The sequence below is a fragment of the Lepisosteus platostomus genome, chromosome 3 (assembly GCF_059453375.1).
Source record: "Lepisosteus platostomus isolate fLepPlt1 chromosome 3, fLepPlt1.hap1, whole genome shotgun sequence".
Taxonomy (NCBI): Eukaryota; Metazoa; Chordata; class Actinopteri; order Semionotiformes; family Lepisosteidae; genus Lepisosteus; species Lepisosteus platostomus.
Window position 1 is genome coordinate 73,435,566 of NC_142613.1, and position 25,650 is coordinate 73,461,215.

Genomic DNA, 25,650 nt, shown 5'->3' on the forward strand with positions numbered 1-25,650 from the left:
TCATCTGGTATACAGAAGGGAGACAGGGCCGACTGTTCAACTACATGCCTATGAACAATCTCAACTGTCCAACAGTAAGGCAATGAACGGTGACCCCATTCTTTTCCAGGCTTACTGATATGGTTCACAGTAATAATAGTCTTTTATTCCACCATCAATAACATTGTAAAATCAGTTCAGAAATCTTCTTTTCCTTCATTCACTGAATAGTGTAACACATTCAGGCAATTCTTAACAACAGAATACGTAAGATTAAAAATCAGCTCCTGAGCTCACCTCCTGCAGTCCTGACAATCACTTTCTCCTGCTTTCACAGATTTGAGTAGCTTTCATTCTCCTGCTGTTGATGCATCCTATGTAACTCAGTTGGTTGCTACAAATAGATGTACTGCTTACTATGTCTTAAATCCCATTTCTGCACTCTTACTAAAACCTAGTTTCTCAGCTCTTTCTTCTTTTGTGACATATTATCAGTGAGTCCTTGAGATGTGTTCTTGTACCTGAAGACGACTGCATTAAGAAAATCTGGTCTTGACAGAAAAGCTTAACAGCTGCCATTTTATTTTCATTTTGCCCTTTTTGCAAAAAGACTTCAACAGGTGGTTGCAGCAAAATTGCAGTTTCACGCAATTTAATCTTGTGCTGATCTTGTCAATCATGGTGTTTCACCTGCTCATGCAGATTTTGATTGTAGGATTAATGGTACTCCCTCTTACGGTCTTTGATCCACTGTTTTGGCTAATTTGTCATTCCTGGCTATCATAGATTTGAAAATGTACCTCTTACCTTTAGTATTCAGTGCATGCATACAATTCCTAACCCCTTCCTAACCTTTTTTCTTGTAAAAAAGAGCATTAGGATGCTTCTTCAAAATTATTTTTTATTTAAAAAAAAAATTAGGTCCCTGTACCTGATTACTGTTTCTGTCTGCTATGCAAGCAAGTCTGCATTGAAATAAACTGACAGCTTTATAGTGTGAACCCTGAGGCCGAGAAGAACTTAACACCCTGAATGTGGCATGCTGCCAGTGTCACCCTTCTCTGCCCAGTGCCGGATTTTAAGAAACTTGAAAGAACTAGTCTCTTTTTTACCATGCCACATTTCGAGTACACATTAGAAATAACGAAGGCAGAGTGAAACTGCCTTATAAAAATGAACTTTTTGCAACACCTGGATGAAAAAAGAATAAACAAATTCATGCCACATACCTGTCCAGGAATAAAGAAAGGTAATAAGTCTTTTATGTGGGGAATAATACTGTCTCCCACCTCATCACCTTTCTAGCTTCCACACGCTTAGTTTCATGTAAGGCTTAGTGCCAGGCTGCTGTTCTTCAGCCAAGGACTTTTGAAGCGAGGTGGGTCTGAGCCAAAAAGTAACTACAAATATTTATGCATACCTACCAATAAATCACTAAATGCACTAAGCTGAGAATCTTGCTCGAGTCTCCCAGACTGTTAATTAATTTTCTCTTTTCTGGGCTACTCCAAAACCTAGACTTTTGTCTTAACCTATTGTGTGACAATTTCAAACATTCTGTGGCATGAAAAACATTCAAGGTTCATTCCTTTTAAACATTTGCAACATAATACAGAATTATTAGGAAAGGCACCTAGAAATATGTAATCTTCACAATTGCCCAGAATGTCTTTTTTCAAATTTTGTTTAATTTGATCTTTTTCTGATGCTCTGCACAAAACGTTTTTCCCTGTTATTTATGTTTGATCTTCTATGTACAAAGTACATCAATCAAAACATCCATTTGCGATGTACTCTAAAGATTATTTTCTACAATAACCTGGAAACAATTTGTAAAATGTCAAAAATGCAAGTGAGTTACAGAATGGTGACTAAATTGGCCTGGAATTATCAGGATTAAACCACAGTGATCCTAAATCCTATAGTATACACTCATTAACATTTGCAAGTGTCATATAAGAAGCCAGTGAATAATACAAAAAATCTTCACAAAATGCATATCATTTATGCAGACAATTTTGCCAGAGACTCAAATGAAAAGAGCAAGTTTTCTTTAGAGATTGTATTATATTTCCAAAAATATATTTACAGTCTATTACAAAGGTTACAAAGCAAAAATGTCTATGTAACAAGAAATTACCTAGATAAATGATTTACAGCATTACTTTCTGTTGTTGTGGTTGTTGGAAAAATACTTTTGACCAGTGGATAATTTTAATTCTCTTTTCAAACAGAAATAAATAATAAATTGAGAAATCAATTCACTGTACATCACACTGAAAGAAGAAAGAAACAAAAACGCAAAAAGTGAAAAGCAAAATAAACACAAAACAACCTACAGCCATCTTTGGTCCTAAATGGGAAACTATATACAACTGAAAATATATGGGTGAAGACAATCTGAGATAGAAAAATATAGTGCATTTTCAATGTATTCAGAGCTCACTACAGAGTAATGTGTGTAAAAAATGACAGTATAAATAAAATTTACAAATTTTACATTAGAACATATACAAATTTTCCTCTGATCCCTAGGATCTTTCTGACACAATCAGCAATGCTAAACTCTTTGGAATTATCAGCCACTCTTCTAAGGGGAAGTCCACAATTTTCAACACTACCCTCTCCTCTAAATGTCCTTGAAACAAATACTTTTCATCTACACGTAATGTTAGTGTGCCTTGGTTACAGGAAGGTTGCGTGAAGACCTACAGTATGCTGCCAGATGTATAGTAAGTCATGCTTGGAATGACACCAGTCCGTGGCACAGCTGCTGTCAAGAAAATAGATATATTCCTATGGAGACTGGCTCTTTAAGAGCAGAACTGAGACTGAGATGTGAAGAAGTTGTAAAGGAGTAGGTAAAATGCAGATTTATTGCGCTAAAATTGGAATGAAAATCAAACTTTAACAAAAAAACTACTGATGTTACTCTGTAGATACAAAACATAGCAGTATACATTTTGCATTAGTAGCACAAAAAAAACACTATTCCCTTCCCAGGAGCTTGGCCCAGGAGGCCTTTATAATGTTTTGGAATGATGTACAATGTTGCAACAGGTAGGTTGTCACAAACTCTGGACCAGAAAAGCAAGTCATAAAACAAACTTAGGTTTAGGTTTGTTTTTTTACTGCCAAGATTCCAAAAACTTTACAAAGTCAAAAGAAGCAAGGATAAGTTGTAGTTTAGTACTTACTGTATATGTCTGCATGCACTCAAAGTTGTTTATATCTACTTCTGAAACACTAGTATTTCTTTCTCCACTTACAAAAAGCGGTGTAAACTCTGTAGAAGAAACAAAATCAGGTCTAAAGCAGCTATGACGAGGGATATGAGTTGTTTCAATTCAGGGATGGATCTTTAAAAGCCTCTTCAGGTATAAAACACTCATGTTGTTACTAATAGTTCTTAAGTTTATTACTTAATGAAGTAACAGTGACAATTCCCTTCCTTTTACTTAAATTTACATTATTGTAATTTACTCTTTATTCATATGAGTATTTTCTTGAAAAAATGAAAATTAACGAACAACCCCTTAGGCTACTACTATAGGGCATACCAATTCTTACTTTAGACCCAATTTATTAACTGTAAATAATTTGTCTACAATGCTGAAGACAAATTAAAACATGACAATCATTTGTTGTATAAAATGGAATCAAATGGCACCAGTGGATAGTAGCTAATAGCACATACATAACAGAACCTTTTTTATATCATAGTGCCCTGTTGAATAGACATGAGGAAAAAAGAAACATACTGTACTTAAATCGATGTCACAGACTGGTAAATAACTGTAACAATGAATGAAATACAAATAAACAATCAAAAGTACTTTTGAGGCAATTGGTTGCTACAAAATCTCAATGTATATTCTTTATCACCCCAGTGACTGAAATTTTCCAAAGTATTGTCACAACACGAAATATCTAGAAAAACCTAGCACCTTGACATTTCAGAAGATGCCATGTACCATCAGGAGTTATTATTGCTCTGTTTGGTCGTGTTAACCTATCGCATACAGGCATCATTTACACTGTATTTTCCAAATTAAAATACGGATTTTTAAAGGAAGGAAGTAACCATAACCAGGGAATCCCAATACAGTATAATTGTCCCTGGAAGTAAGACTTTGTATTATTATGATCCACTTCTAGTGCTATCCATAGAGCATCGTCATTAAATACAAAATGCACAGAATATAAACATCAGAGTTTATAAATAGCCTTGTTAAATGAATTTACTTCAAGCAGTAAACATTTAAATTTGATAAAAATGTGTTTCTGGCTTGAGATTCCACATTAAGTGGGGAGAGTACTCTCATATCCTTACCAAAAAATGTCAAATTTAACCCTTTGCAGAAAGAATATTACAAGGGTGTCTGAATTATACAAACACACTTCATCTGTATTCAAAATAAAATTTTGTGCTAGTTTCCGGTTATTGTTTTTGCTTGGTTTCTGTCTGGAATTAATCCATCACAACTAATTCAAAGTGCAAGTAATTAAGAGAAAAAAATACATGTGCTCAACAATAAAGTATCAGGAAATACAATAATGGGGTACAAGAAGTAGAGAAATTCTTGGAAAGAAATACAATTTTATGTGTTTAATTTATGTGCTGTCTATACAAGGTCATATGTTTTATAACTATAAATGGTTCTTGATTACTTTAGTTTTATTAGGTGCATTTATTTGTTTTTTTTTCTGATATACTTAACTAGTTTACTTTGTAAATTATATCATTTAATTGTTTGCAGTGTTTGCTGGTGCTCAGGGTTGGCCATACATAAATATGAAGGTATGGTGAAAATAACAATATTTCAAGGCAAACAGAAAGCAATAGAATTTACATAACTGTACACATTCTGCTTCTCAGGAAACTACAATAATACTTATTTTCATTACTGTAACACATTGGTCAAAGGGTAGATGTGTCATACAACATTCTGAAAAGCCCAATAAATTTGTAGCATTTTTTAAACGCTTATTGTCATCATAGTTCCTGAGAGTTTTGACTATTACTACCATTTTTGCAGTCTTACGTAGCAGAATTAGTAAAGGCCACTTTGAAAGACATTTGCAAAGAAATGCATTTTTGGAACACATAAAAGGATTCATGCACATATGGTAGTCTGCAAAGGGTTAAATGCATAAAAATATCAGAACTACACTTCATCACACATTCATAACTGTAGCTACTTATGCCTAACAATAGGTTTCCTAAAGTGCCAGAAAAACACATCTAAATTCTAATGATTGCCTTTCCATCATGGATGGGAAATTTTACCCTGTTGCCAAGTCCACGTTAAAAAAAGTCATTTTCACACCACATCACATCAGAGTGGCTAAGATAAATTAATAAAGAAAAATGTAAAAAAAAAACAACTTTAAAATCTTCACTGCAAAGAAACCGTTCTGTCTTTTCCACAGATGGACACTGTTTTCAAGAAACTCATATCTAGACTGGTAATAAAACATACATTACAAATTTTAAGGAACTAAATAGGAACGAAAATTCAAATGCCCCGTCTCTTTTTGATATCCTGCTAAAGAGTTCCACAGAGCTTCAAAAATTCCATGTATCCAGGTAGTATTTTTCTTCACCTTCTTATTTACGTATAATAGGCCCTGGTTTAATTTCTTCATTCTTTTGAAGGTGGCATCAAGGGACAAGGAATGTGTTAATCCCTAGTGTCAAATATGGGAAACAACACTTTGTCAATGATTATCTTCACTAATGTCCACGTTGTCCTTTAGAAGTCTGTGCCCTCCCAGCAGGGAGGAAATGTTGTTCATCACACCTGAACACCAGTGCCATGTAGATGCAGCATTTGTGCCCTCATAGTCTGTATGCTGCTCATTATTTTCTTCTGATGGCCCACCAAGGTGATTCCTAAACTCATCATGTCCCTGGGAATGACAATATTAAAAGTCACAAATAGCAGCAACAGACTGCTGAAATCATATACTTAATTACTGCATGCCTCGAAACTGAACCTTATCTGTCAAATTTACTCCAAACTCTCTTTTGTTAGTAAAACGTGCTTTTGCAAAAGTAATGCTAAAACAACACACTGAGCATTTCAGAGCCAGCATAATTTCAGTGAAAATACTATTGTTATTGTGAAAAATACATTAGTCTGAAGACTAAACGGTTTGGGGGAAATTACATTGATGCAGCACAATAAACATACTGTATAATAATTAAGTTTCTGAAAAAAGAAATACAACTGGAGAATCTACAGCTGGACCTATTCCAAAATGAACAAACTTTGATACATTTAACAATGCTGGCTTAGAATGCAAATCAAAGGCGCAAGACTACCGTTTCCTGAGTCTAAGACGCCATGGCTGAAACCGTAAAAACAATGGCTATATCAAAGCTGCTCAAAAGTCTCAGTTTTCTAGAGCACATTATATTTCTTTTCCTGAGGAGGAAGAACTATTAGAGTGGTAACAGAAGTTCAATTTAAAAATAAAAAGTGTATTTCTCTGTACCTCCTACAAAACAAGAAAAATAATAATGCAATTTTTTATGACTGCTTTACATAGCAAATCATTTAGTATTAAAATTAGTCTGGGGAATTATTGCTTTACTAAACTCCCAGAAAATGGCCAGGAAGTCATCCATTGAACATGTATTGCTGCATTCTATATTTCAAATCTGTTTATCTGTTAACAAATAAAATACTTACTCAATGGTCATTCTGGCCACTGATTCCAAAGAGCTGTACCCTGCTGCTGTGAAGTTATCTTTGTATCTTTCCATCTTGATGGCTTCCAACCAATCTCCCACTGAGCGAAAAGTAGTGAAATCTGGAGTGTTCTGATCTAAAAGTGGGCTAATTGGTCTGCAGGATAAACAGAGAAAAATGTAAATGTCATGGATTATATAAAACTCCTAATAAACAAAATTCAAGATTAAAAGCTTTGGTTATATCATAGCTACCGCTGAAATCCAAGGTTATAACTGATTACTGTTATGACGCAAGCATCTGCTACATTAATCCATGTAACTCCAAACAAGTAGGAATTTGAAAAAAGGTTGAAGCAACTATTATTTTTTATTTCATGTACGGTTAATACATCTGCAGTAAGCTTTTAAACTAAACAAGAAAAAGACCAGTGTCCAGCTGCATGAAACACAACATCAGTTAAAAAATCCTTTTGTTCTTTCCTCTTACTGGTATTTTTGGGTTGTATATTTTAATAAAACAGAGATGTACTGTAAGATTCTGACAGTAAATATATTACTTTTTAGGACAACTCTCATTATGAGGTTGCTTCTTTCAACAGATTCTTAAAGTAACGGGAACTCATTAAAACAGCTGATTGAGAAAGCCATAGGGATCACAAAGTCAATAAATAGACTTCTATTTATTGATTTTGTGGGATTTATGTTTTATTGACATTCAGCTGGGGAAACTGTAGGTTGACTCAAAGGGAGATCTAATCATAAAGTTATGCAACAGTATTAAAAGCTTTTCAGGTTATTAACTAATGTTATAGTTTATTATTATTATAAGAGTTAAAAAGAATTAGGTAGCTTTATTATATATAGTACTTGCCTCTATTTAAACAAAACTCAGCAGTCCTCCCAATTTTTTTTATTTTAATGGGTAGCTCTGCACAAAACTGCACGAATATTATGGAAAAAACAGCCTGGTTGGTTCAGGGACCATTCGAATAAAGATGTGATATCAGATAAATGGTCACCTAGCAAAAACAGTTCAGTGTGAAATGTAAAATATGGTTTACATAAATAAGACACACACTGAGCTAGCTAAGTCCTTTTTCATTCATAAATCTAAACCAGGCAGTTCATTGTCACAGAAGACAAATTTAGAAGCTTAGTTTGACTCTTTATTACATTTCAAATGATAAAAAATAAAGTAACAGTGGTGAACATTAAGACTTTCCTCACCAGTTCTAAACTTTTTTTAGAAAATTTTCTGAAGTCTTTCATTGACAGTTTTTAATCCAAAGCCAAAATCACCGTAGGCTGAATATCTGATCCTAATTAAAAAAATCATAAAATATATGCACTGACACAACTCGGGCAACTATTCAGACTGTTAACAATCATTTGGTCTTAGGGAATAAATTTCAAACTTTTCCTGTTGTTCTTGAGACTGTCAAATTATTATTCAAGGAAATCAAAAAAACTCAAAAGAAATTCTACATACGAGTTTTCCTTACCTACTGCAAGGACCTAGGGGAGTCTTCAAGGTATTAGGATTGCGAATCATTTTATCAAGAATGCCAACTATTTGATCAAATTTCGGCCTTTCACCCCGATCTTTCTGCCAGCAGTCAAGCATGAGCTGATGCAGGCCTGGGGGACAATCCATAGGTGCTGGCAGACGGTAACCTTCCTCAATAGCTTTGATTACCTACAGAGAGAAAATGCAGCAGAAAGAATGCTGTCAAGCTTGCAGACTTTTACTTAAAGATGAGCTTTTTTTAAAAAAAAAAACAAAATATTGTCTGTGTTTCTTTTGATCCTGTAATCCTTTATATTTTAACAACAGATTCATTGGATAATTGTTTGTGGCTAGCCATAATAGGCTTTAGGAGGAAAAGTAGGCTAACCAGAAGTAACTGCTGGTTGTCAGCTTGTTAAAACTATTTTAAGCACAAGGTCACTGTGTACAAATGTCCAAATGAGGCAGAATGTGAAGTGAAAAAATGCTTCTATGGAGAAATAAATTAATTTTGCCAACAGGCATACTTGTCTCTTATTAAAAAAAAGAAACAATATTTTTTTTTCTTTTATACCTTATCAGCAGTTAAAATCATGTACATACCAAAAAATATTCCTACTGGTGTATATGTCTAATACATTATCAAACGTATTTATCAAACAAAACAAAATCAGAGTTCAGATTTTATCAGTTGATAAAGTTTAACTCTTTGGCCTTAAAGTCTGATTTACTTAACTAAATGGTAACCAAGCATGAGAAAGCACTGTTTGACCGAGACAGGAGTTCTGTACTGCCTATTTGAAAGCAATTCACAGCTTCAAACTTCTGGAAACACGGTCTCTGCTGAGAACTCCTTTCCTTCTTTTAACATAGGTATGCTTTTTTTCTCCACAGAGTCATCTTATATTCTTGTCAGGCCAATTTAAACGTGAATCAGCTATGGAAGAAAAGTGTCAAAACACTGAAACTGTCTAGAAAATGTAAATATTTCTTTTTCTGCACCCCAAAGGATTTGTTTTCCCACATCCTGACAGCATATAAAATCTTTGACATTGAAGCCTGTCAAATATTAACACTTTTGCACGTCACTTAACTGACTGTCATGTGCTTTTGTCTTTTTTAATCTTTGATGTCTATCATTCAATCAGCGGGGCTTAAAGGTCTAGCCATGAGATGAATTTTAAATTATGTTTAGTCCTAGCAATTTAGGGGTGTTTATCTGTTATGAATATCTGCAGTCTTACGTAATTAGAATTTGAGCATAGGCTCCATCTAACACTGGGCATCCATCACACAAGTCCTTGGAAACACTGTTGGATTAAAATACTTTATGTCATGTTCTCCATCATTACTCCCATGGAATTTTAATTTGCCCATACTCTAATAAAGTCACTTTTGTTATCGGCATAATGAACAGCATCATAATTTTCATCTATCCTAAATTAACCAAAACAAAACAAAGACTTTAGTTATTATATGATTAAGTAAATTTCTCCGAAATTACAGAGCTGTGTTCATAACAAACCTATTTCACATCATGTCTGTTTATGAAGATTTAATACCAGCTATGTTTAAATGTGCTTTTGTAAACCTGAAATCAATCCAAAGCTTATTTCCACATTATCTTCAGACAGTTCCTTAGAAACACTGCCTTGTATTTTAATTTTACTAATTAGAAAAAAAAATGGAAAAAAACATCTAAGCCAAACATCTAGACTGTCATGTATTTTGCTTTTCAGGGCAACCTTTCCACAGAGTTTATTTTACCTAAACATTTCCAAGCAGAAGGACACATGCCAACAATAGTAAGGATCCATCATGCATAACATCTGTCGTACATTTGAAAATGATGTAAAATAGCAATGTACCAGACTGAGAATTGGGAAGTACCAGAGTTAAAAAAAAATCTTACATCTTGATTGGACATATCCCAGTAAGGTCGTTCCCCATAGGACATGACTTCCCACATCACAATTCCATAGCTCCAGACGTCACTGGAGGATGTGAATTTGCGGTACTGTATGGCCTCTGGAGCTGTCCACCGCACGGGTATTTTCCCACCCTGGTGAGACAAACACACACTACTTGTCAGAGTACAGATCAAATTTGGTAGATGCTACGTTGCTAAGATGCTAAGAAATTCAACAGGGTTAAATCTGTTTGCTGCCTTGAAAAATTATGTTTATAAAAAATTAAAGACCACTTCTTGCATATGTAACATTCGTGCACTTGCTGAGTCTTTGCTTTAGTTTTGCTTACTATTCTTTTAGAAGTCTATGTTAAAACTTGAGAAAGACACAAAACTGTGTTTCTTTACTTACTGTTGTTGTGTAGACAGCTTCGGGGTCATCATCTATCACTCTTGACAACCCAAAGTCAGACACTTTACATACAAGATTGCTGTTGACAAGGATGTTACGTGCTGCTAAATCCCTGTGAACATATCCCATATCAGACAGGTATCTCATGCCCGCTGCTATTCCGCGCAGCATCCCCACCAGCTGAATCACGGTGAACTGACCATCATGTTTCTGCATTTAGGAAGTAAAGATGTCAGGTTATCTGGCAAAAGCAGCAATTTTCCAAACATTCCAAAAGATGCTTTAGTCTCAGCAAGCCCAGTCCGAATGTAGGGTTTACTGTATGTATTTCATTTTAACACACAAACACAAACTCACAACAAATGACCTATAGTTACTTTCAAAAATACATTATCAAATCATTGTTTTTCTAGTTTACAATCTTTAAGACATTTTTCCACAACATTAATTTTCAAACACAACCAATTTTCAGCATTTTCTAATCCCATCCAAAATATGAGTTTAATTTAACATGGACTGAAATACACACAGATAATTAGGGTGCAATATGACACTTTTATTTTATTTTTTACTGTTAATAAAGTCTGAAACAAAAAACAGCAAATGGAACTTACCCTAAGAAAGGCATCTAATGCTCCATTTTCCATGTATTCTATTACAATCATGACTGGTTTTCCTGAAAAAAATAGTTTTTACTTTAACAAACATGAACATTTGACAATGTTGAAAAGGAGTTAGGAGCACAAAAAAAATCTTGGATTGTAATCCACTGTTGGACAGGGTTATAGCCAAACTGTAGAAACACTATGATCAAACATAATGTTTGCTAAAAAATATAAACTACAGTGCCAGCTGTTCTAACACTGCACATGTTGCAACTGTTTCCCATCCTGATCATTGTTGTGATTTCTCCACTCTTTACTGCCTTTGTTTTCAACATGTGGATGTCTTTATATATTAATGCATTACATATCCAAAACCCATTTCAGGTCCAATTATAGGAAAGGAAGGAGCAGCACAATTCCTGCAACTTCCCAACTTCGTGAAAACACAGAAATGGTGCAATTTAAAACATAAAGAAACCGACAAAGATGCTTTAATGGTCACTAATCAGGAAAGAGTGAAACATTCATACAGAAGGCATAAACCTCAAATGAAATTGTATAGAAAACTATGTTCTTTCTTTTATAAATACTTTATTTTTGTAACAAACAAGGTGAGCAGACTAGAACTTATGCTGAGGCAACCTAGCTACCCATGGATTTTGAAAATGCCCTTTTAGAAACACTCTCATTAGAACATCTCAATTTGCTGTTTTCTAAATGGACCCCACAGCTTTTTTTGATAAAAATAAAACAAGAAACTCACTGAGTCTTACATTTCTGTTTACTTTTCTGCCATCCCTTAATATGCGGTAAAGCATAAAGTCAGCCTTTGTTCTGTTTTGCCTCTTGACCCCTGGTGAATTTTGATTTCTTCGTTTCCCCTATAATTTTCAATGGGAAGCATGTGCTCTCTGTTGTGATTGTGAGCAAGCAAAAAAGGCTTCCTTGAGAATGTGACCTCCCAGCTAACTGCGAAGGCTTTTTTTAATTAATCATGGGTTCATTGTATTTCTGGCATGAGCGGTACTCCTTACCTCGTGTAACCACTCCTTCCAGATGAACAACGTTAGGATGGTCAAACTGCCCCATTATGCTGGCTTCACAAAGAAAGTCTCGTCTCTGCTTTTCTGTGTAGCCAACTTTCAAAGTTTTAATAGCAACTGACATGTCTCTCTTTCCCGGGAGCTTCAGCCGCCCACTACATACTTCTCCAAATTCCCCTAGAAAAAAAAGCCAACATGTCATCAATACAAAACCCAGTACTTTGTCTTTGTAGAATCGGTAAAAGTATTACTGTACTGCCCTCACAGATAACAGCGCTGCTACTGAAACACTTTGGGATTATTCGACAAGTCACTGGGGATGCCAGAACCCGATAATAAGCAACATCGTGGGCATACAGTTAGTAGTATTGACAATATTTCTAAATCTCGTGTGAAAGTAATTTGTTTGCAGTCAGTGTCTTTTTTTTTTTACTACCACAAGATGGAAATAAATTCTTAATTGCAATTTCCCCCCTCTAAAATTGCAATATAAACGAAGAGTAGAAAATAACATTCCTATTCAAGGTATAAATATTTAGCTGTCATTGTGATATATGGGTTTATATGGTGGCTAAATGGAGCACACCAGAAAAGCAGCCTCACCTGCTCCAATTACTCGTTCAATCTTAATGCAAGAGGCATCCAGCTCCTTGGCAAATTGATGGACAGCCCTATTCGGGTCCTCATAGGTTTCAGGGTCAATGTATGTCTTGGTGCCTGGAAATTTAACTGTAAAAGCGTAAGAGGATTACTGTTACGATTAAGTATGCATACTGCACAATGAGTGCTTGACAGGAACACAATTACAAAGGGCTCCAATTCAGAATGAATTACACAAATATAAGCAGATGAAAAAGAGTCATGTCATAAGGATTGAATGAGAACAGTTAAAGTATTATTTCCTTCTCTACTTGACAGTAAGGCTTTTTTATAATTTCATGTTACCTTGTCACAAAAGAGACTGTAAGTATAATATATATATGTTAACAGAGAGACATCCTGTAGTTTATTTAGGTAGCACTGCATGGCCCAGTTCTTTAAAATATGTGTACATGCATGATGGTTTTGTACATCGCTGGCAAATACTGAAAGGCTTCTCAGTATAGAACATATTAATAAGGATAAAGAATATAATTTACCATATAACAAGTCTTATTTAATCTTTCTGTTGTTTGCAAATTAGTTAAATGTATATTTTTATTGACACTAAATGTTAAACCTGTTTAACCACAAATTATTCTTATTCAATGGTAGACCCGTAAAAGAGGATGAGGTATTGAGACTCGAGGGTTTTTTTGAAAGATTTTTTTTAAACTTTAAAATATTTCCCCAAAAATCAACAATGAAAAAATACCTCTACATTTATGTGAATGGTAACTTTTATTTGGGCAGCAAATCATATTGCACTGGCATTGTTAAAGAAAGTAAAAAAAAAGTCTTTGTTTTTCAATAAACAAACAGCTTCTCGGCTGCTAGCCTTCTACGCCTTATAGATTTTTTATTATTATTTCCTGTCAGGAAGAAAAAAAGAGTTTGTAGAGAGATCTAAGTATAATTAGAGCACCAGACTTAGAGGGTAAAGTATCACATTATATCAGGGCAATTTAATGTTCTGCTCTGACCTAATTTTTCATACATTGCATTTCCCTAATTACAACATTACCTGTCAACTTCAATACTCCAAGCTGTGTAATGGGACACAAGGTCTATAACTGATACATTAAAAAAATCATCATTAAGAGAATAATCAGCTCTACAGGAACTGCTGGAAAAACAAGAGATAACCCTGTTTTTCACAGCCAAATCAGTTTATTCAATAATAAAAAGCAACACTGAGCTATGTAATGATGCCAGCTTACATTATACCAACCCCCTTTTTATAATTGCTTTGTCCATTCAGGCTGTAGTGGGATCTTATCAGAGACATCTTGTCACAGTCTCCCAAGCCGCGAACAAGACAAATTGGGCCTATGACTTGAATTTTTGTGATCTCTGTCATCCGTCTTCCTGGCAGTATTTCTTAACATAATACCAAGAAACGGATACCTTTATTAGCTTGAACAGCAATTTCAATTGAAAACCAACAGGAAGGAGAGTGTGTTCCCAGACTTTCTCAGATATTTAGTAGCACTGGGCCGACTGTGCACTCAGCCTGCCTTGCCAGCCAGCTTTCTGCCGCACAACCATGTGACACGCTGACCCTTTGTTTCCTAATCAGCAGTTTGCCTACAGCAAAGATCATCACAAGTTGGCTAAGAAACTATCTGCAGCTGCATCTCGGGGGGGATCATTAGGATGGTGTGGAACACTTACTGGAAAAGTAGCCAAAGGAGAAAACCTTGAAATAGATGGACTGTACTTTATACTGTAAATCGTAACGCTGCACAGCAAAATGAAAACAAAAATGATCAAATATGCTATACAGTATACAGGTATTCACAGGATGCTAATACTTGACCAAAGGTTTCAACTCTTCGAGATTTATGTATTTAGATTTTGTAAAACTTAAATAGAATTGCCGCCACTTATACATTTTATTACGGTTTGTTCCTAATTTACTCAATTAATCTCACCTAATTTACTTTACTTAATCTCAAACAGCTGTTTTAACAATAAGCTACTAGCACACAAAAAGTGTACCTTAAAACAAAAATATAAATGTTATTCTTTTCCTGTGCAGATGCAGTAGGTACTACTTACATTGAAAATAAAGCTCTTCATCTCCTTCTTGGTCAGCTTTACTGTACCCACAGTGCCTTCATATGAAAATAAAAGAACACAAGGTGTTAATGGACAGAATTTGAAGAAATCTAATACAAATATATCTTTTTTGCACCAGTTTTATTCTATAATTGAAATTACAATTTTAATTATAATACAATTTATTATGAATAATTTATTTTGAATTTTACTAATGAACAATTCTAACACATCATCTATAACCATTATACAGTTAATACTTCAGGTCATGTGCCACAAAATATATGCTGTTGAGGTCTTTTTGGGGCAGAAATGTGGGAACAAAAAGGGAATTTCTACACAGGCAAAGATGGTGTAAAAACAGTCTAGAATGATAATGAACAAAGAAACAGGGTTAAAATGATTAAACCCACGTTTACTATGAAGAAAACACAGTGGTTATTGCGATGCCACTATTTGCAGTTGTCATGTTTAAAAAATGAAGCCTTTAATTGTGTATTACTGCACTTTTCAGTTCTTAAAGGGATTTTAAACATTTATTCTGGGTGCCCCACTAAATGAGAATCAATTCAGAAAATCACTTTTAACACAATATTTTGATGTACTGCAGCCTTTTTTGTTCAGACACCAATGTATAAATTATTAGTTTGCTGAACAAAGCTATGTCTTGTTTATACCATAATAGCTTTGTCCAGCTGTTATTTTTACCAAGGGTTATGTAAGCAAAGTGTATTTAGAAACTTCTTTTAGTTTTTGAAGATAAAAATCACAGCAGCTGCTATGATGATCAAGTATAGATGCACAGTCATATTTAATTAAAACGTAATCTGAGATGGATCTAAGCCCGGGAGAATCATTCTGCTGACATTTAATGACAAAAATAAAGTTTGGATACAATAAGAAGTCAATCAAAACCAGAAACCTAAAAGACTTTTAATATTAATAAACTAGCATGTAATGTAATTCTAGTAAATCATAAATTATTTATCTACTGTATTGTCTCTTTATTTTTCTCCTTAGAACAGGGCTTTCCTACCCAGGTCCTGGAGAACTGCAGTCTAGTTAATATAGTGTAGGTCACCCTAAATAATCTGTTATTTAAAGATAAGGAACACTTGTTTATGCAATTGATCAATTAAGCAAGTAAAGGGAACACTGGTCTTTGAAGGCCAGAAGCTATTCTGAGTTTTGTTCCATAGGATCTTTAGATTACTTAATGGAAAACACCACTTGTTTAATTGATCACAGTTAAATTGTTCCCGACTTTTAGAAATTGATAACATTAAGGCAATCTACAAAACCTGCTGGACTGGGGCTCTCTGTGATAAGAATGGGAGGCCCTTGCCTTAAAATATGGTTACAGTTCAAAATCAATGTAATAGTTACAGCTGCGCAGCTTTTGACAATACCGGAGACAGATTCCTACAGCAGGACAATCTTCATCTGCAAGATCTTTTTGTAACTTATCAAGTTTGTTCCTGCCCTAATGGGTGATAGTTTCATTTGGGTTATTTTTTTTCCTTCTTGCCAGACAAACAGCAGCAAGCAGCTTTGCTAAAATGTGTTTTTGAACCAAATTATTTGGAGAAAATAATGATTGCAAGTTGAATCATTCATATTTGTTCATTATATTATGAACAACATAACATTTCATACAAAAAGGCCAAATGGAGTAAAAACAGCTCTTTCTTTAGTATTTTTTATTAATACTTTTGTAAAGTCAATTTGTAATCTACTGTTTTGGTTTGAAGCTGTAGGATTATAAGAAAATGTCTTGCAAAACTTAAGTAGAATAGATAAGTGAAAAAATTCACTAATACATAAAAAGAAGATGTGAAAAATGTTTTTAGTTAATATTAAAAAACATTTTCTTTTAAGCACATACAATTACAAAGCATAGGAAGTGCATATAATTTCCAATTCCCTTATAAATGATAGGCTGGTGCTTCATTATCTACGTTTGCTGTTCATTATTACACTTCCATGTGCAGTCAAGAACAAACTAAGGTAAAAACGGCATTTTAAAATACATAAAAGGCTGGGTACTGGAAGTGCACATCAATGGTTTATTTTGTGTGTGTGCAATAAGTGAGATGCACAAATTGAGCTCTGCAGTGAGAACATTTCGTCTTTGAAAAGCACTACTACAAGGCTCCAAATCTACTGTATTGTTATGCGGATTTTAGAGAATCAAGCTCTGAGATACAAAATCCCTTTTTTAAAACCAAAATGGATGAATATTCTTTTTTATGACTAAGGGAGATTCATCCTGGACATTAATAAACTCATTAAAAAGAAAACATAGCCACTCTGCCTGCAAGAACTCTTGTTTTGTGACCCAAGTATCAGAGACAGCGAGTCATCCAAATCTGCCTGGGGCTTATTTACATATGTAAAGAGCAGAGCAGTGCTTAATGCAGTCTGTATGATTTTGTTTAGAAGTAGAAAAGTGAGTAACTTTTTTTTCTAGATTTCTTCTCTTGTCCACTGTTTCACTAAATGTAAAAGACTGTGTATTTCACCTAGTTTTAAGTTCTTTAATTAACCCAGACAGTATTTTAATTACATCCCACAAATATTGACACTGTTTCTAAGGTGGACTCATGTACTGTTTTTATGTCCTGGCAAGCTCTTCAATGTATTAACAAGCCCAGAGGATGGAAAGTGATTTTAATCAGTTTTTCTCATATACATTACCTCGAAAAAAGCATGACTAAAAAGCTAGTAGCACTACAAACAGGGTCATGTTATAAGGGATTGCTTTACAACAAGGCTGTACTCTTTTTCTTAATGTGTCCCTATGTGGTTAATAAAATGTTCAGAGGACTTGCTACACATCCTTCTACCTAGAGATTAAATACATGGATTTGTTTTTGCCTGAGAATATTCAGATATGTTACAAAAATGAAAGGATGCATCTGTGTATTTCTCTTTGTATATAACCCCTATTCAAAATTATATGCCAAAATAATGCTGGTGTTTCAGTATAAGAAATTGCATTGTAACCCATCACATCAAACACTTACACAATGTGAGCGAAGATGCGACGTGTTATGATTTAAAGATATTGCAGATCCACAGTCTAATTCACAAACACCAAACCACAGCAGTAGAAGGTCAAGAGAGGCCATACCTTCTTCCAATAATGAATCCAAAAACCATGAAGACAAGGATGATGGTTCCTGCCACTGCGACTACAGCTATGATAATGACTGGGTTCTGTTCACTGGAGACAGCTGTGGCTGGAAGAGCAGCACATTACAAGAAACAATTATTTTCAGCTCAGGAAAGGTTAGAAGATCTCCCCACCCAATCAATCAAAACAAAAAATTGCATATAGATGAAGTCTACGCGCGTCTCCTGCAGAAATTTGTATTTGTCTTTCTTCTATAAATGAATAGAAGCTCTTCTTCAAAAAGAGCAGGCCTTTAATAAAAGATACTACATGCTGGACTGCAACAGGATTGCATCTTCACACAAGTTTTGTTGCTTAATTGTACATTAAGTTAGTACATTTACTAACATTTTGGCTACAGCTACAGCTATATAGTTGTTTGTTCTATCTAAAGTGTAATTTGATTAACATGAAACATAAAGAGTGGTTTCACTTCAGATTCTTCACTCAGGTTTGCTCTTTATTTGACAAAACTTTTTTTTCTTTGATATTTTTCTTTTTCTGAGTTCATTGATCTTTTCATTACAGGCTTTTTCAAAATTACCCCCCCATAAAAATCACAGCAACAAGGTAACCAAGCTTTCCGTGTAAAAGATCGTAAAGCAAGGACTTTATATACCCTGAGGACTAATATCATTCAAGCAACATCAAATTAACCCACATTACACACCTGCTTATAAAATGTGCACAACTTTGCCTGTTTATGTTATACTTTATATATGCATTTCTCAATTGCACACCTGTCTTGTGTTTACTTTTGATTATTGAAAATTGGGTTGCTTTTTCACATAACTCTACCTTTTCAAACACTGTGAATCCAAAGATATTTGTGATGCAAATACCTGGTAATTCACATCTGTGCAGCCAATTTTTTGTTCAAAATTTCCATACATCTACAAATGATTTCCTTCTAGCACAAAGCCACAATGATGCTGCTTTTTCAGTGTATGTCCTTTACATAAACATTGGCTGTTTTACCAGTGCTCAGGTTAGGGCAAAGTTTGGGAAAAAGAAAATGGTGGCAGCCTGTAAGATTTTGGACACACTTTTATTTTCAAATACTCTCTATTGTTTCGAGTGAGATATCAAAATAAAGAGAAAGTGCAGTTTGGTTGATTTTTTTCTTAATATCACGATACGACAGCAATTCCCATAATTACTACAATACCATAGATGACCACTAATTACCCCTCCCATATCTGCCCTTACTGTGTAACCAGCATCATCGGGATATGTCAGTTAATGTTCAGGCAAATACAAAAGTAATGCTGTGTATTTAATGCATCTTACAAATAAAATACAGTTTGTTTGGTAATATCTGTTTTTGAGATTTATTTAAAGACAATCGTATGCCTCTATACTAACAGCCTATTGTGCACTACTTCACTGTAATAGCTGGTTGAGAGAACTTTTAAAAGTTTTAATGCAAGCTGTAGATCACAAACTGTCATATTTACATGACTAAAAGGTGCTGGTTTCATTTCGAACTTGACATTTTTCATTTATTCATATTGGAAATTGATATTAGCACCAAACACGTTGGTGACATTTTTTAGTCATGACAACTGTGTAACAAAACACTTGCAATAAAAAAAAACTATTTGACAATACATTAGATCATTCAATCCAGATGCAATAAAATTCATATCCATGGAATTTGTCATTGACTTCTAAAATATAAAGATTATATAGCAAATAACAGCATATATATTATATATAAATGCTTTTATGTTTAAATGTACTAAATGGATCTTTTATGCTTTTAAAAAAGGGCAGTTTAAGTGAGATTGGTTTAGTAGCTCAGCATGGGACATACAGTAACTGACCGTGACTAAGTTCAGTGGCTTCATTTCAAGAGACAATGCCATCATTTTTGTTAGCAGAAAAACAAAAATGGGTGAGAATGAGGTCTGTAGTGTGGGTTGCTCCCGCTGCAATGTCCTGCTGTTGATTTTAGTTAAATGTCAGTAAAATGTGTGACATTAAGTTACACAGAGCATTCACACAATAAGTAATTTTCAACATTATGACACAGAAGAAAATACAACTAGATAAATGCAATGAAGTTCTTAAACATCTTACCCGTTGCTTCATCCTGGGTGGTGATCTCTAGCCTGGGACCATATGTACCATAGCCAGCAGCTGTAAAGGCTCGGACTTGAAAAACGTAGGCTGTGCTTGGTTTGAGGTTATTGACAGTGGCTGAAGTAGACTTTGTTTTCACAGTTTGGTAAGTTCGATCCTTTTGATCCTTCACCACAAAACAAAATAGATAAATGTCATTGTGATGCCTAATTAGTTTTCATGTTGTGGCCATAAGGCAGCATTTACACTACATTAAGTGAGTCTTTTAAATGTAAGATGCAATAAAAGAATATCCAACTTCAAATGAAACTATATTACACAGATGTTTCTATTTCACACAGCCCTCCCATCATGTTATCTTAAATAGAGTTGTCAAAAAAGAAAGCAGAGTATGCTAGAATCAAAAAGGCGGGAAAAAAAGGAATATGCAACTACTGTGTGTAACTACAAGGTCCTTTGCCCGCATGAAGTAGTGCGGTATTTCTTTTTATCTTGTTGATTTGTAAATTATTTACCCTGCAAAACCCAAATGGAATGCCAGATCTTGTTTGCAGTGAAGTCATGCTTGTTCCCAATTTTACAGCTGGATGGACTACAGCGATGGGAGATGAGAGGCCTCTCTCCAGAGAGTTTCACAGGCCACAAATGAGCAAGGATCATAAACTGGAACCTCACATCCCAGTTCACGATTTGAACTGTTAAACCACACTCACACCTTTTTGCCAGAACGTGATTTTTTTGTACGCCTTGGGTAAGACACTAGTTCTGTCATACGCTACAGTATATATAGAGCATATATGAGAAGATTTTGAGAGAACTGTTAATCTTGACAGGAACTATACGTCTGTGATTTGTTCTGAAGATTCCCATAGCGTACTGCTGTTTTACTTTTAGAAAAGGAAAACGTAGGCTCTGATGTGCTCTCATTTTCTCCTGCTTATCTCTGAAATTAGTTTTCCTTGTCAGTGCATGACAAGAAGAAAAAAAAACTCATCAAAAAAGTGTCACAATCCGTTTATAAAATTTGTACGTTTTATTTATTACAAGTTTTTTGGGGCACTGCTGGGAGACCTTGGTGTGCACACAGAAGTTAACACCTCATTTCAGAAGAAGTAAACTATAAATTATTTCCAAGTATATGGAGTTAAGTGCTAAAAAAGCTTCAATCTTGTAACTTTCCTCATAAATAAACACTGCTGTGAATTCGCTCAGCTGAAGCCTCATATCCTATAGCGTTTTACTTTCATATTTAATGCCACAACAATGTCACGTTTACCTGATGGCAGGCAGGAGGGAAAGAAAGGCTGCTCTGCCACAGACTAGCTCATTTAAAAGACCTGTCATTAATAGATTCATAGGTTCCCACCACTCACTTTCTCATAATACTTGATTTCATATTCTGTGATGACTCCGTTGGGATGTTCCGGCTCCTGCCAGGAGATCTGGACACTTCGCTGCAGCACTCTGTCCTTGATAACTTCACTTACTTGGGAGGGAGCTGTTTGAAGAAGACATGTCAATAAGCACAGGGCAAACCCACTTCACATCTGCAATCAAACGCCAAGCCAATCAGCCCCATGCCAGGCGTCTTTCAATACGGCTAAAAAAATCACTTCTCTTTCTTTTTTGGGTGCTAATGAATATTCAGATGGTAGCTGGTAAATGTTTAGAAACCCTAATAGAAATTTAAATTAAAGTGCAAACAGCGTAAGATAGCATTATCACAGTCAGTGTAAGAACCAGAATTTGTGGGTTATGAATAACAATAAGTTAAATAGGTGGAACAGACAGTATACAGTATATTCTCAAGATGACAAAACATTTTAAAAATGGTTTTATAAAGTTGTGTAACAACAACTAAACAAAGGTGTAATAAAGCACTTCTATCATTTATATCTATATGTTTTCATTTTAGTCTCAACTAACGTACCATAGGAAGTTACTATGCAGTTTGTATCTTAAGAAATGCATTTATTATTTTACAAAATATTTTTACATATCCACTCATTGTATTTAATATGAATTATGGTTGTTTCTTTTGCCGATCCAAATTGTTTTCCAAAGAACTATTCAGTGTGCTAACACTGCTGTACTGCTAAAATCTGTTAATCATAATAACAATAAAATAATAACAGCAATTGCAACGTCTTGTGTTTATATAGAGCTTTTCATCCCTAGGAACAATGCTTATATGAGGGGTTCCACTGAAATGTAGCATCTACCTGGAGGTGTCCAGCAGCTGTCATGCACAGCCAGCAAAAATACATAACAGATAAGATACAAAAGAGAGAAATCACTTCACTAATTGAACTAAGGGGTCTTTAGGTGGGCCCATTTCCGTAAACCAACACTGATGTTAACCAAACGTCACAGCCTTCTTAATCATCAGATCTAAGCCCAGTTGAACATTTATGGCTACACATTGTGTCTCAATACCCTTTTTAATTATTTTTTATTGTGGTTTCCATTTTTTTGTCCACTACCTATTGGTTTCTGAGATAAATTATGAATGTATACTGTAATCTCCAGTGTGTGATTGTGAGATGTCTATTTTGAAGTGATCCTGTGCTTTAACAGCTTCTATTCTTTTTCACTAAAAACAAATATTCCAAAAAAGAAAATGACAAAATCATCCTGTATCTTGTGACAGACACATACAGAGAATGATTCTGACATTCTGAAAGGACTTTAAAAAAAAAAGATACAAGAAACTCCCAGGACAGAACAGAGGAGACAGGGTATCAAAGGACATATTGTTAAGCAAAGCAAAATAAAATTGCTGACTTTTTTGTGTGATGTTAAGTGATCAACGGGTACTACAGGTCTCTGGGTGCAACATTTGCTGACCTCTGATACATTCTGAAGTTGACACCCCCACTAGTGGGGCAGAATTGCATATATCGCTACCATCAGTCACCTTCGTATGGTGCTGGGCTGACACCACAGAAGCGATCACAGAACACTCCATAATAAATGGGATTGTAACAAGCGTACTTCAGCAACAAATCCTTCACTGCACATCCAGAAGAATTCAAAGTTTAATTTCTAGTTACTGTACATGGTCATTACCGGTTGTTAAATAAACATGGTCATTTTAGTCTCCTAGCATGCTGTCAACCCTATCCTTTACACAAAACAAATGTCTCTTCCTGTCCTAGTAAAGAGGAAAAACAAAGCGCCCAGAGCTTGTCTTCCACCGTGATATTAAGGTCCTTTACTTTATCCTCTTTTGAAATTCACCGTCTGCAGTACAAATTTCAACATAACAACAATAATAAAAAAAACTATTATTATTAGCATCATCCCAAAGCGCTTTAACAAATACGAGGGGCTCACTTCACACATGACTGAAGCGCAGCTCCCACCTGTGTGCTGTGTGGCAGTCATTACGCGCAGCAGCTCTTCAGGCAGAGAGGGAGAAAGGCTTCAACATACAGAAGGACTAGTCTGATGGATAGACCACAATACAACTGAAAATAAAGGTGTACTTCAGAAAATGGCCTTAATTTAATTTAATCTGTCTTCCTCGTGTTCACGTTGAAAATGAAGTGGATTCTTGTGTGCAGGACCTTTACTCATCAATACCTTTTTTTTTTTAATAGACTGGCGTACCAACCCCATCTTCTGCTGTGTCTAAAACAAAAGACCTCCACTAAGCAGTGAGAATGCAGTATGGTCTCTACATCTATGCCTGCGAATTTAACATTCCCAGATTTGCTTATTCTTGATTCAGCCTGGCTGACAGGGTCTTGTATGAAAGAAGAGCACAGTGGCTGTTAAGGTGGACTTGGTTTTATGCACATTTGGGTATTTATTAAATTTCTCTGCACCAAATCCTCACAAAATCCTCAGAAACTCTTTGTGCAACACTCAGGTCTTTTTCTGCATATTATCTAGACACTCAAAAGGTGATGATGAGACACACCCTCAGGATGTTATGGTGAGTCAGTAACCAATCAGCCATTCACAAAGTTCAGTCTCATGGACTTTTAGGTCTTACAAATACTTTAAGTACTACTTTACTCTTATTCATGTAGAAATGCACACCTGGCTGCTAATTACAACTGTCCAACAGAATGAGACAGATTTCATAGTTTCAAACATTTAGGTGTGCTGGTATGAGGCTCTTTCTATTGAATGATACAAGTAGCAGGGCTGCTAAAACGATGAGTGTGCTAGCACTATAGGAAGGCAATTGTAAAAGTGTGACTGTAAAAGTGTTGAGACTGCTGAGGTACTTTACTCTTATTGCTATTTCTCTGGTGGATTATTTAGTAATGAACTTCAGCATAACTATTAACGCCATAATTGACAAGACCCAGCCAGGCACTCAAAGACTTCTAACATACCTGAGGAGCTTAGTGTACCAGAAAACGTTTAATTGTTATATTTTGATTTAAAGTGACTGTTTGCCAGAACATTCGTGCAAGACCTCTGAGATTTTAAAGAGGATATAAGTGGCCTGGGCTCCTCCTGAAAAGTTCATTCATTTGGAAACCATTTTCTGTCATGCCCTACATTTGAATACATTATGAATACATTACCTATGGGAATTGCAATGCTTTTTTTCACTCTGCTGGTTAGCTTGACTATTACAACAGTGTTAACTGTGAAATAACGCTCCATTTTATAAGCTCTTTTCTCTGCTCTTACGCTTGGCTTGTGAAGCATACAAGGGCTATAAGCTCATTTTTTAATTACTGAACAATTCAAGTCAACCCTGTAAAGCTTAAAGAATCATTTTTTCATATTATCTATTTAAAATACAAGAGCAGTAAGAGGCTTAGACATGTTTTTACCAAAATAGTTTCTCTAAGACAACTGGAGTAAAACAGTGAATGGTGCACCAGATTACTGTACTCACTCTTGAGAACAGGAAATTCACAATAATCGGAACATATCATAGCTAATCTGTTTGAAAACCTGAAAAAACAGACAAATGAGCCGCACAGGAAACCTTTTCTTTTAATTTCTGTACAAACTTGAAAAACAAATACCATCGTGGCTGCAGGGAAGTGGTCATTTTTAAGCACATACACTTACATTGTGCTTTTTTTATCCCAAAAGATCCCAAAGCACTTTACACATGAGGAGCCTGACTTCACCCACCACAGTGCAATCCCCATCTGGGAGACATGTGGCAGCTGTTCTGCCTCAGCCATCCCATTACATGGAGGATCAGGTGGAGGTGGAGAAGGGAGAAACTGCTCTACCAACCGAATTGAGGGAGCACTTTCAAAAGGACAAATTGTGCAAGCCTGGGATGGAACCATAATAACACCCCTGGTCTTGCATAAGGTGCCACACTGGACTTCAGCGCTCCACCGATGGTATAATGCAAATGCTCTTTTTATTACTGTAATAATTATTGTTATGACTTTCATTATCTTCTTCGGTATTACAATTGTTTTAAATGAGTATTTATGTATTCTGAGACTGATTAAAGAATGTACGCATTATACTATTTGAGGAAAAATAACCAAGTTGTACTTCATAATACAACATCATTACTCAACACGTTAAAAAGAAAAACCC

The 25,650-nt window shown here is 35.1% G+C and overlaps 1 protein-coding gene across 2 annotated transcripts in view; it reads right to left on the minus strand.

Moving 5' to 3' along the window:
* Nucleotides 1-2,026: 2,026 nt before the first annotated feature.
* epha7 (eph receptor A7) overlaps nt 2,027-25,650 on the minus strand; it is a 74,451-nt gene continuing 50,827 nt past the window's right edge. Inside the window, exons 6-17 of one of the 2 annotated variants that reach the window (XM_088626777.1) lie at nt 21,489-21,613; nt 20,113-20,281; nt 17,989-18,097; nt 14,856-14,911; nt 12,759-12,872; nt 12,147-12,332; nt 11,122-11,183; nt 10,508-10,717; nt 10,099-10,248; nt 8,182-8,375; nt 6,678-6,833; nt 2,027-5,892 (exon numbers count right to left, since the gene is read on the minus strand). In XM_088626777.1, coding sequence (XP_088482903.1) covers nt 5,778-5,892; nt 6,678-6,833; nt 8,182-8,375; nt 10,099-10,248; nt 10,508-10,717; nt 11,122-11,183; nt 12,147-12,332; nt 12,759-12,872; nt 14,856-14,911; nt 17,989-18,097; nt 20,113-20,281; nt 21,489-21,613 — 1,646 coding nt within the window. In that variant the 3' untranslated portion in view covers nt 2,027-5,777. Of the gene's footprint in view, nt 5,893-6,677; nt 6,834-8,181; nt 8,376-10,098; nt 10,249-10,507; nt 10,718-11,121; nt 11,184-12,146; nt 12,333-12,758; nt 12,885-14,855; nt 14,912-17,988; nt 18,098-20,112; nt 20,282-21,488; nt 21,614-25,650 lie in introns of both variants that reach the window. The other variant, XM_088626776.1, reaches the window with a different exon arrangement.